The sequence below is a fragment of the Colletes latitarsis genome, chromosome 2, assembly GCF_051014445.1.
Source record: "Colletes latitarsis isolate SP2378_abdomen chromosome 2, iyColLati1, whole genome shotgun sequence".
NCBI classification, from domain to species: domain Eukaryota; kingdom Metazoa; phylum Arthropoda; class Insecta; order Hymenoptera; family Colletidae; genus Colletes; species Colletes latitarsis.
Genome location: NC_135135.1, coordinates 3,109,631 through 3,123,114, shown reverse-complemented (window position 1 = coordinate 3,123,114; position 13,484 = coordinate 3,109,631). Strand labels below are relative to the sequence as shown.

General features: G+C 35.8%; 1 protein-coding gene across 5 annotated transcripts in view; it reads right to left on the bottom strand.

Moving 5' to 3' along the window:
- LOC143351997 (uncharacterized) overlaps positions 1 to 13,484 on the bottom strand; it is a 140,261-nt gene that overhangs the window by 61,734 nt on the left and 65,043 nt on the right. For 3 of the 5 annotated variants that reach the window (XM_076784204.1, XM_076784205.1, XM_076784206.1), the window contains 2 exons: positions 1,302 to 1,448; positions 1,106 to 1,225 (listed from right to left, as the gene is read on the bottom strand). In XM_076784204.1, coding sequence (XP_076640319.1) covers positions 1,106 to 1,225; positions 1,302 to 1,448 — 267 coding nt within the window. Of the gene's footprint in view, positions 1 to 1,105; positions 1,226 to 1,301; positions 1,557 to 13,484 lie in introns of all 5 variants that reach the window. The other 2 variants (XM_076784207.1, XM_076784208.1) reach the window with 1 other exon arrangement.

The window sequence follows — 13,484 nt, the reverse complement described above, 5'->3', positions numbered from 1 at the left end:
TTTCAAATACCCGCCAACACGATCGCATATATTTTTGCCATATGAAGTTGCAAAAAAGTGCTATTTTCCGTTAATTTCGAAATCTTCAAAATGAATACTCAGATTTAGTAAATTGTATTTATTGTTGTACTATGAAGCAGCCCCGCCAGAGAAATATGTACTTAATTGTCTTAATACCAGTGCCGTACGTTTCTATTAAAAATTCTATCAACTTCGTTTGATGTAAATGAACCGCAACGCTATTATATTCATGATAATCTGAAATAATGACAAAGTTGTTATGTTTTGAACAATTATCTATTTGATGACAAGCAACAAATGTATGAATTGTAGCTTGTTTATTGGACCAATGATAGCTCTGAATTTTATCTTGAATAACAAATGTATAATTTTTTGAAAAATCTCCGACGACAAACTCATGAGATTCGAAACTCTCTTTTGCAAGTATTAAATAACTAGTCTAATTTTTTAAAATGAAATCATAAACTTGTAATTCTGGTAATCGACTTTCTAATTTATTAATCAAATCTGTCGTTAAATGTTTTACTAATGTTTTAATAAAATTCTTCCAATAATTAGTGCCATCAACAAAGAATGAATTCTCAGTTAACAATACTTAAAAGTATACCTAAATGATATACCTAACAATTTTTATTTAGTACTTTAATGTCTTCATTACAAGCATCTTCATTAAAAGCACATTCTTATCCGTTTATTTGTTCAGAAACTATAATTCTAATTAAAAAAGGTAGCACTCAACTTTACACGTCTGTAATTTCAACAATTTCCAACAATTTTTTGAGATACTTTTAAATATCACTAAAAACTACAACATATCCAAAATTGAACATAATTTGAAAACTTACTCCAAAAAGTGTCCGTTTTCAAGAGGAATGGCTAGATATGAATGATTTTAATTACAAAAAAAAAAACGCATTGTAATGTAACCGTCAACATAAAGTTATAGAGCTAATAAATATTATTTATTAACAGCATACGTAGGTTTCGGTAAAACTATGTGCAATCAGTGTTCATAAATCTAGTGTTAAGTAACTACAACAGTATTAAACTATCTTCATTAAAAAGAATATTTTGTATTGTATACCTTTCTTATGAAATTGGCGCACGCATGCCAGCCCTGAATCAGAATGTTTGGATTCGACGAAATATTCAGGTGTCTCGTTGAATCGTAATATTCTAGCATATCGAATAATATCACAGAGCTCTGTAATTAAGAATACAAATGTTACACAAACAGTGAAAGAGTAGTTTTAAAAAAATTAGTAAATAAGGAAAATTACCTCATCGTCCAAAGACGTCGCTTCTAAATCAACTTTATTAAATTGAACTCTTTTAAAAATTTCCTCCAATGGTTCACAGCGATCGGGATCCAACGTCTGTCCTTTTAAATTAAGTAATTCGCTATTCCTTTTCGATACATCTAAGGTCTGCATGGAAAATTCATATTCGTTGTGAATATTGATTTGTTTACGATCGACGTGCAGAATTTATTAATCGAAACACGAATATTTTTATTCGTCGACGCTCGATGGTAACTGTGGAGAATATTGGTAGATCGGTAATACAGAGCACCCGAGTACCGTTACAGTTCCATTTACGATTATCAATTAATTATCAATAAGTCATGACTGTTTTGTAACGATATTGCCACCTGTCTTATCGACAGATTTTTTTTTCTATTCTTTTCAGCCTAGATTACAGATTCATGGATGTAGTACAAAGTAGAAACTTAAATTAGAATGCCACCATAATATTATACTATAAGCTTTTGACTTTATATAAATTACTTATAATCTTATCATAATTTTATCTTTTTATAAATTTCACCAAAAATTATTAATTTCTCTCGACGCTGTCAGATTACAACTTTTTATAATGTTGTTAATATCTAACAGTTGATTAAACTTTTTTTTCTTGAACGCCAACATCTACTTTTCCGTGACGAATAACAGACAATCTCAAAAAATAGTTGTTCCTACTTAATTCAACTTGTGGAGATTCGTATGGAAACTGAAAAATATTCATAGATCGGTAATGCAAAGCATCTGAGTGACCGTCAGAATTCCATTTACGGTTAGTGATCTATTGTAGATAAGTTATAGCAGACCACGCTATTCACGGCTTTTCTTTTTACCACAGACGAGGTATACGAGTAGATCTTATATCCAATGTATTTTTGTGGCCCAATTTTCTGGGGCTCTAGAGCCCCATTACCATTTTCGTGTCACTCTCAACGTTACCAACATCTTATAGAAATGAACACAAGAGGAAATGAGACAGAAAATGAAATTGCAGAAATTTTATTGTTTTTTAACGGAATGAAAACTGTACAGTCCAGAATTGGGTATCAACCAAAAAAGATTATTTCAAGATTTCAAGATTACTAATATACGTAAAATTGTACCTTATCGACAAGTACACCGTAAATCCTTTATTTTTTATTTAAAATTGTAATACATTATTTATTTCAAAAATAACTAGGCAAACATGTATTTCATTCAAAATCAGTGTTATCAGACCGAGCACGTCCGATTACACGTACTATCCAGTGATGACTTGTTGGCTAGGCACCAACAAACTAAACGGGGCAAGGGCAAGGAGAGAAGGTCTTCGCGTCGCCTTATTCCCATTGAGAGATACATTTTTGTCCTATTCACGGTTAGTATTTTGAGCGTACGGTTACACCAATGCCTCTCAGTCTTGTCCTATCCTACTTTGTCCCTATACGTTTCATTCATGTCCTTTGTTACACGATGGAATTGTAGTTGTGAGCGCCTCAGCCAATAATGACAATGCGTGTGAGAGCAGGCATCGCTATTACGCTACAACCAATCAGCGTGCCTAGCCATCAAGTCATCGCTGGATGTTGAAAAGACAGACTGATATTCGTCCTTTTTCACGACTCCTCAAAGTGAGGGAGGCACTTCGGACAACTTCGAAAAGTAGAAAAAAAAGGCAAATGTCAGCCTTTTTTCTCGCTCTTGCATTACCACTCGTTCAAATTATCGGCAAATGACAAGGGCCGTCGTGGCTAGTGTCGTATAATGTGTCGCGTAAAAATTGTAACCTCTAATCATTTCTTGACATAAGAACTTCAATATTTTTTTAAAAAGACTTTGATTTTTTATTGAATAAAAAATATTTTGCTAACCTTTAGTATTGCAATTTTTTGTCAACTGATTAATTTCTTCGAAAAATTTTATTTATTGGTTTAGCGGATGTGTCTGAAATATCGTTGTAGTGACTATTTGAGTTTTGTATGTATAAGTATTTCAGGAAAACATCAGAACTTTGCACTTGTGTAACATTCTTTCTTTATTTTAAAAAAATAAAATATAAAATATATAAAAAAACAAATTCTTATCTCTTGAATATATTAAAAAAAACATTGTTTATTACAGTAGAACCTCATTTATCCGAACACGTCGGGGGCAAAGCAATTCAGATAACCGAGGTGGTCCGATAATAAAGATTCCGTGCTTACCCCTCCCACCGTGTTTTTAGTCATTCGGATAAGCGGGGTTGACGGTCGAATAACCGAGGTTCGAATGTTACAAATTGAATTGCCTCTTGAACTTAAAAGAATTTGCATGTTCAAAGATTGTGAATACGTAAAAACTAATTATATTTATTGTTGTTAATTATTTTCCCTAGTAGATTTATTATATTTCTAAATGTAAATGATTTTCATAATTTTTAGTATTAGAATTAAGGGTTAATTATTATTATGTTACTATTTTTTAAGATTTATTATTATTTTTCTGTTCTTAAAAATTATTATTTTATGCTACTAAGACTCAATTGTTTTGTTAATTACTTCGTTTTGCAATTTAATTATGTTATATTCTATGTATATACTTATAAATGTTTTCAAATAAATTATGAACAATATGTAAAAATGATCTACAAATTTATTAATTGTTAGTTGTAGGTTGTTTATTAAATGTTAGCTCCTATTACATATGTACATACTATATGTACAGGGTGTCCACGCTAAAGTGTGACAGTCGCGATATTTCAATAACTATTGATGATACGAAAAAATTGTTTCTATGTAAATTGTAGGATAAAATGGGATCTCTATTTTGGCGTAAACGAAAATTTTATTTATGTTATTAATTTAAAACATATGATGGTGAAGTTTCGTTTCTTAAATGGAACTATATATTTTGTTTTGAACATGCGATAGTGCTTATCAAGACGAATTCATTAAGCTTTAATGTATTCACCCGAGTTTTATTACTTTTCAAGATATAACGTTTAGAAATTTACTGATTTTCAACGGAGACGTCTCCGCTTGAGTGGCAAGTTATAAAAGCGGTCTTATGGTTGCGCTGTTTGACTCTGCCTGTTGAAACCGATAGCAAGTGTCTTCGCTCGGAACGGCAGGCCCGCAGAGTAAGAAACATGGAAAGTATTAACCATCCAAATTATTAACGACACCAGCCTCGTTGCGGCAAACTTGGACCGTGATGGACAATACTTCCCATGTTTCTTACTTTTCGGGCTTGCCGTTCCGAGCTAGAGCTGTCTTCCTATGTTTGGATAAGTTGCGGGAGTTCGTTAACAAATGGGCACGAAAGCGAAAGTAGTGAGTTCTTTTCGAAAAATCCACTACTTTCGCTACGCAAAGGCCAAGCTCTTTAGAATGGAGAAACATAAACATTGATAGAATGACATTCAGATGTCGATTACAAGAAAATGGCATTGCATGGTGTAGTATGCTGGCGAAACCTCTGATTTCAAGAAAACATGTCGAAAATCGGTTCGTGTGGACTCATGTAAATATTGATCGCAATTGGAGTGATGTCGTTTTTAGCGATGAATCTTCTTTTTGGGCCTGGTCATCCATCAAACATGCCTGGTTAATTCATGGCGAACCAGTAATTCAAAGGACTGTAAAACATCCATTAAAAATGCATGTGTGGCGATGTTTTAATGCACGCGGCTTCGGGACTATCTGCGTTTTCACAGACAATTTAAACGCATAAAAAATGATCAAATTATACCAGAGGAGTCTATTGTCATCTACAAGACGGTGGTTTAATTAACCTGGTGATAGATGGCTTCTTCAAAAAGACAACGATTCCAAACACCGGAGCCGCTTGTGTACTGACAAGAAACGTTCGCGAACGGTCCGGCTTCGATTTTTATGAAATTTCGTACACTTAAAAAGCAACCAAAAATAATCGACATGTATTTTTTTTAGCTGCGGTAACTTAAGTTTAAGGGGTGAAACCACCCCTTGAAGTTTTGGCTCGAGACGGCTATCTCGAAAACGGAAAGACATACGAAAAAATTGTTAATAGGCAAGGTTAATGGTTTCTTATGTACAATAACATGGTGTTAAAAAATTTAACAAAATACAATTTGTTTATAACAAAAAAAATGTATTAACTTAATTTTTCATTTTATTGAAATTTTCATAATGACAAAAAATGACGAGCATTTTATTCCAAATCCATTGGTATGTAATATTTTAAAATTGCCTCCTACAGTTTTGCAGATTTTGATGATTTACATCTTGCGCGCACATCCACTATGGTAGCAGCCGTTCTAACTTTGATTTAATGAAGCACTGTAAGCTTGCACTAAATTATAAATTAACAAGTAACAAGTAACAATAACAGTGACAAGTTTCTTAACAGCAATGAAAAGATTAATTGTTTTTATTACCCACCTATGACATCATGGCAAAGGTGGAGCGATTTATAAATTATAAATACATACAGTGTGTATAGCAATTACTCTATGTAGTTTCGAAAAAATGTTTGAAACATAAAGATTTTTTACACCATGCGTATTTAATTATTGCCACGTCACCACAAATATGGTATCTTGGTTCATTTTCAACAGAATAGCAGTACACAACAGGATTCTGGAATGCATTTGGTTTTTCATCTATACAGAATGTTCGGCAACCCCTGGGAAAAATTTTAATGGGAGATTCTAGAGGCCAAAATAAGACGGAAATCAAGAATACTAATTTGTTGATGGAGGCTTCGTTAAAAAGTTAACAAAATTAAATTAAAAAATGTTAAATCATTCCGAAAAAAATTATTTTTGGTTGCGGGGCTCAATTACAATCATTTTTGGTGTATACACATACCCCTGAAATCCTACCCACTTTCGAGAAAAACATTCGAGTAGGTACTGAAATTTTTAGATGAAATTAAAAAATTTCAAATCATACTAAAAAAATTGTATGTAGTTACAGAGGTCAATTACAAGCATTTTTGGTGAATAGTCATACCCCGAAATCCTACGTACTTTCAAGAAAAAAATTCTTTACCGAAAATCTAATGCTTCCCTGAAATTTCATGCATATCTTTAAAATGTCATAACATCTGAACGAATTGAAGGATTTGAATATTTAAAAAAGCAGTCAACGCGTACTTTAGTAGAGAATATGTAGAAATTCTAAAAATATTGGAAAAGTTGCTCCTTGATCCCGTAAAATGTGAAAAACCCCATAAAAGTGGTCCACTTTTCAAACGGCCATAACTCCTACAATAGTACAGATATCTCATTGAAATTTTTTTCTGAAACAGAGTCAATAGGTACCTACAAAAAAGTATTAGACAATTTTTTTGTACGGTGTCAAACAAAATTAGTAAAAATTAAAAACGAATTTTTAAGAAAAATCGACGAGGCCTAAATTTAGCAAAAAAAAAATATTTCAAAACGTTCTGGAAAAATTATTTTCGGTTGCGGGGGTCAATTACAATCATTTTTGGTCATTACACATACCCCCGAAATCCTATCCACTTTCTAGAAAAAAATTCGAGAAGGTGTGAAATTTTTCGACGGAAAAAAAAATTTCAAATCGTTTTGCAAAAATTATTTTCGGTTGCGGGGGTCAATTACGATAATTTTTGATGAATAGACCTACTCGCGAAATCCTACCCACTTTCTAAAAAAAAATTCAGTACAGGCGAAGCTTTAAACATTAATAACTTTTTAACGAAGCCTCCATCAACAAATTAGTATTCTTGATTTCCGTCTTATTTTGGCCTCTAGAATTTCCCATTAAAATTTTTCCCAGGGATGGCCGAATACCCTGTATAGATGAAAAACCAAATGCATTCCAGAATCCTGTTGAGTACTGCTATTCTGTTGAAAATGAACCAAGATGCCATATTTGCGGTGACGTGGCAATATCTTTATGTTTCAAACATTTTTTCGACGAGTTCCACTATTATCGAAACTACATAGAGTAATTGCTATACAAACTGTATGTATTTATACTTTACCACGATGACATAGGTGGGCAATAAACACAATTAATCTTTTCATTGCTGTTAAGAAACTTGTTACTATTATTGTTACTTGTTACTTGTTACTGTATAATTTAGTGCAAGCCTACAGTGCTTCATTAAAATCAAAGTTAGAACGGCTGCTACCATAGTGGATGTGCGCGCAAGATGTAAATCATCAAAATCTGCAAAACTGTAGGAGGCAATTTTAAAATATTACATACCAATGGATTTGGAATAAAATGCTCGTCATTTTTTGCCATTATGAAAATTTCAATAAAATGAAAAATTAAGTTAATACATTTTTTTTGTTATAAACAAATTGGATTTTGTTAAATTTTTTAACACCATGTTATTGTACATAAGAAACCATTAACCTCGCCCATTAACAATGTTTTCGTATACCTTTCCGTTTTCGAGATAGCTGTTTTAAGCCAAAACTTCAAGGGGTGGTTTCATCCCTTAAACTCGAGTTACCGCAGCTAAAAAAAAATACGTGTTGATTATTTTTGGCTGCTTTATAAGTGTACGAAATTTCATAAAAATCGAAGCCGGACCGTTCGCGAACGTTCCTTGTGAGTGGAAGACGAGAAACGACATCATGGTGCTGCTTTGGCCATCTTAGCCCCCTGATGCAAACCCGATCGAAAATGTTTGGGCTATTATAAAGCAGAAGATGAGATTGTTAATACAGCACCCGATCCAAACAAACACGAAGGTCACACACGCTGTCCTCACGGCAAGAGGAAACGGAAACGTCGTCATGAAAACGTGGGTGAACGATAAACAAGGTTTAGTAACTATGTACGACGTATACTATGTTCCAGGAATACGCAAAAATCTGATGTCAGTGTCGAGAATTGAAAGAAAAGGAAAAAAAAGAAAAAACTGTGACTTTTCGTCAGATAAAGTCATGAAATCTAAGGGCAGAGGAAGTTATGAAGCTCCCTCAGCATCTATTGATAAGGTCACTATAAATGCGGTGAAGTGGTATGACAATAAGGCCGTTCATTTGATGAACACATTTTGCGAAATAGAACCTACAGACATAGTGAAAAGATGGGATAAAAAAATGAAAAGAATAATTGATGTACAACGTCCAAATATAGTAAAAATATACAACAAACACATGGGTGGAGTAGATTTGGTTGATTCATTGATAGCGTTGTATCGAATAAAAATTCGATCAAGGAAGTGGTACCACCGCATAATGTTTCATCTATTAGATTTAACGGTGGTCAATGCTTGGCTGTTATATAAGCGAGACTGTTCATCGCATTCTGTAAGCCCCGAATGTCAATATACTTTATTACAATTTAAAACTGACATTGCATCCTGTTTATGTCAGGAGCACAAGGGAACCCGTAAGAAAAGAGGGTGTCCTGTTTCAACTAAGGTAGATAAACAATTACAGGAAAAAAGAAAAAGAAGACCAAATACAGTATTTCCAGTACAAAACGTGCGAAAAGATGAAGTAGCACATTGGCCAATTTTTTCGGACAACAGAGGACACTGTAAAAAGCCAAGATGTAAAGGAGTTCCGAAAATAAAATATTCCAAATGCAATGTACATTTATGTTTAACGCCAAATACAAACTGCTTAGTAGAATTTCACGCTTACGTTTTCATACACAGAAGTGCAAACATTATAAGCCGTTGTTACCTGAAAGTCACACAGTGAATTTATTGTAATAAAATTGTTTAAACTGAACATTTTTTTTCATCTGCATATATAGGTTTATAATTGTTAATTTTCCGTTCCATCAATTTTTTTATATTTAAAACAAGAATTCGGCCCATAAAAGGTTAAATGGCATCACGACAGACAATACCAAGTACTGGTACGTGGTGTCCAGCCTCGAAAGCAGGTACGCAGAAGAAGTTGTCGACATAATTACGAACCCTCCAGCCGAAGGAAAGTATGGTACGTTGAAGACAGAATTGATCGCGCGTGTGTCCACCTCGCAGGAGCGTAAAACGAGACAACTCCTAGAATTGGACGAAATAGGTGACAGAACACCATCACAATTTCTGCGTCATTTGCGTAGTCTTGCCGGTACAAAGGTCCCGGACACATTGTTGTGAACCCTCTGGTCAGGACATCTTCCAACAAGCATGCAGACAATTCTTGCTACTCAGACAGATTCTAGCCGATCAAGTGTACGAGGCGACACAGACGCAACGCGTAGCAAGCGTCGAAACAAATTTCGATTTTTGTTAAAGATTCTTAAGGAACCTTGACATCGCGGGGTTTATGATACGGACGTGACTTCTCCGCTATTTTTGAGGATTAGGCCTTCGAGACATTTTTACTTGATAAATCACGTTACGGTCATTAAGGAAACTCCAAACTCCACACGAGACTTGGAATCCTTGGAGCTCTTCCTTGCCTCAATAGCGATTGACGTATCGTAAATCCGCGGTAGCGCACAGCTGCAGGCCACCGGGGTCTTGGGGACTCTGGCTTTCCCCAAATTATTTATAAAAAAGGCAACGTTCTCGCTCACTCTTGCATGGTGTACCAGGATGGGCGGGAATGTTACAAAGGTTAAGAAACGCCCTGCCAAGGTGACGACTTTGAGGATTGGCTTAACCAATCCTCCCACCGGTTAACGCTATGCATTATCGTCACCTTGGTAGGGGAAGTCGAGCTTAGGTTAAGGATAGCACTAAGTTTTTAGTTTAGATTCATTTTGATCGAGCCGTACGAACTCTATAGACATTCCGCAAGGCGTTTTTATGCTCTTGCGTAACACAACGAGCAACGGGCTTCAATCGGCTACATTTTCCCAAACACTCGTTTGGATGGTCCTTCGAGACTACAGTTAAGGGAACACAGCAACTCGCTGTCGTAATACCCACGGTCCGCGCAGTACATAGCACGTGGGCATAGTGCTTCGCGGCCGAAACAATTTTGTCACTCTAAAAAAGGAGTTGCATGAAATACGACAGCGGCTGGATCAATCACGGTCGAGAGAACGGTCACGTATACGTCATACCAGAAGCCGCTCACGCAGTCCAAAATACGATCCAAATTGCAGACTGTGCTGGTATCATTGGCGATTCAAGCAAAGACTGACCAAGTGCGTTACACCCTGTAACTGGCAGCAGAGAAATGAGAATCCCCGTCACTAATCGCGACAATAGATGACGAACCAGAAGGACACCGCCTTTTTATGACCGACACGAAAACAAGGGTCGCGTTTCTGGTCGACACCGGGGCAGACTTATGTGTGTTTTCGCGATCGTGAGTGTCTGGCAGCCAAGCGAAGTGCACATACCAACTGTATGCAGCAAATGGGACAGTACGGTACAATAACATTGTCGTTAGACCTGCGATTACGTCGAAATTTTACGTGGAACTTTGTGATAGCAGGCGTGGACTATCTTATGATTGACTTTTTACGGACTATTAGTGGATGTGCAAAATCAGTGCCTTGTGGGCAATATAACGTCGTTGACGACGCCTGGAAGACGAGCCAAAAAAACCGTGAACACGATTCAAATAATCAGTGGAGATTCGCAATATCACCGTTTACTCGCCGAATTTCCCGATTTATGCCGTCCGGCGGGAGTGGAGCGCACAATTAAACACAATGTGCAACATCATATCACCACAACGTCAGGGCCGCCTGTCTTTTGTCGACCACGACGCCTAACATCGGATCGTTTTAAAGCAGTCAAAACGGAATTTCAGGAAATGCTTCAAAAAGGTACTGTAAGACCGTCGAAGAGCTCATGGGCATCTGCTTTACATGTAGTCCCAAAGAAGGACAAAGGCCTTCGCCCGTGCGGATATTACCGAGCCCTCAACACACGAACCGTGCCGGACAGATATACGGTACCACACATTGAAGACTTTACGCAAACTTTATCAGGCAAGACGATCTTCTCCACGATAGACTTGGTCAGAGCATATCATCAGATCCCTGTCGCAGAAAAGGATATAGAAAAAAACAGCCGTGACAACACCCTTCTTCTTGTCTCATTGGGAGACAAGTGATACATCAATTGAGGTTACCGGGCGCCCTAAACGAAAATGCCGCCGAATTGTATATAGCTCCGAAAGTGAGGATGAAGCACAAAATATCAGTAATGAGTTACTAAATCAATGGGTAAATCCAAGTGAAAATCAATCTTCATTTATACAATTCGCGGGTACATCTGGAATAACATTATCGGATTATTTGGCGAAAGAAAACGATTTTTACCTACTATTTGTTACCGAAGAAATGTTCGAAGATAGCAGAACAGACTAATATCTACGCGATGCAAACATTGGCTCAGACACGGTCATATTGTCTGAACAAATGGAGTCCCACTAACAAATGTGAGATAAAAAAACTTTTCGGCCTCCTCATCTGGATGGGATTAGTAAAATTACCTGAAATACACTTATATTGGTAGAAAGATCCAACATTCGCTCAAAGCTTTTCTCCATCAGTGATGCCAAGAAACCGCTTTGAGCTACTGTTACGAATGATTCATTTCGTGAACAATAAAAATGCAAATGTTGGAGACCGCCTCTCTAACATCAAACCAATTATTCGTAAACTAAAAGAAAATTATGGAAAATATTATGTTCCACCAGAAACAGTATGTATTGATGAGTCCAGAGTACCATTTCGCGGCCGTGTCATTTTTAGACAATACATGAAACACAAATGGCATAGATATGGTGTAAAGTTATTCAAATTATGCTTTAAACCAGGATATACGTACAATTTTGAAATTTACTGCGGTCAGAAATCTGGAAACGAGAAAACTACACCTAAAGCGCCATGTAAAGTCGGACATCTTTTGTAGTACCATGTCAGATTTTGATCTAATTTGAATATGTTTTAGTCTTTAGTGATATATAAACGTATCTCGAAGGATTTTTAAAAATTTTAAAAATTGTTGATTTTACATCTGTTTGAAATATAGAGCTCACTTTTTCCAATAAATAATAGCTGCTAAAGTAAGAAAGTGATAAAAATGTGCCTTTAGGTACTTGTAGTAGATCCATGAGAGTACCGAATAAAAATTATTTCAATTAAAAAAAAAATTTTTTTTGACTATTTATTTTGCAATTGTTTACAACAAATGTCATTTTTTTATAGTGGGGAAAGATTTAAAAATCTGAAAAAAAATGAGCATATAGTCCTGTTTGTCCTCTTTACGGACCAAGTTTTAGAAATACGGACACTTCAAAATTGGCCTTATGAAAATTAATTGAATGTATCACTGCGTCGCGTCGTGTCACGCTGCGCTGGCTCGACCGGCCAAGTCGCGCGGTGCCTGCAACAGCCGAGCGGCTACACCTGCTATTGTTATACAGGGTGTTGGACTGCTGGCAGGTGTAACAGTTATTGGACATTCACTCTTAGTCAATGACACTTAGCGTTATACACATTTAAGTTGTCAATGTTTAATGGAAACCACGAGAAGGTGGTGAGCATTCTTCCATCGGGAGGTGGGATAGGATATGATGAGATGTGATGGGATTAGGTTCTGGTTAAGAAATAATGGCTGGATTGTATGAATGATCGTCTACTGGAATAAATTGTTTGTTATAAAATTACTTACTTCATAACAGCCACAACTTTTGATTTTTCACTGTCTGAATAAATTCGGGCAGTTAAATGTGTTTTATTTCTTTGGTTGGAGTAAATGAATGAAAATTACGTGTTCCACAGATTGCTGTAATCAGTCCACGTATTTCCAGCAGGAATTCCGAATGTTCCGCTATGTTCCGAAAGTATAACGCTAAGTATCATTGACAAAGAGTGAGTGTCCAATAACTATTACACCTTCTAGCAGTCTAACACCGTATATGTATAACAATAGCAGGTATAGCTGCTCGGCTGTTGCAGGCACCACGCGACGTGGCCGGTCGAGCCAGCGCAGCGTGACACGACGCGACGCAGTGATACATTTAATTAATTTTCATAAGGCCAATTTTAAAGTGTCCGTATTCCTAACTTGGTCCGTAAAGAGGACAAACAGAACTATATGCTCATTTTTTTCAGATTTTTAAATATTTCCCCACTATAAAAAAATTACATTTGTTGTAAACAATTGCAAAATAAATAGTAAAAAAAAATTTTTTTTAATTGAAATAATTTTTATTCAGTACTCTCATAGATCTACTACAAGTACCTAAAAGCACATTTTTATCACTTTCTTACTTTAGCAGCTATTATTTATTGGAAAAAAGTGAGCTCT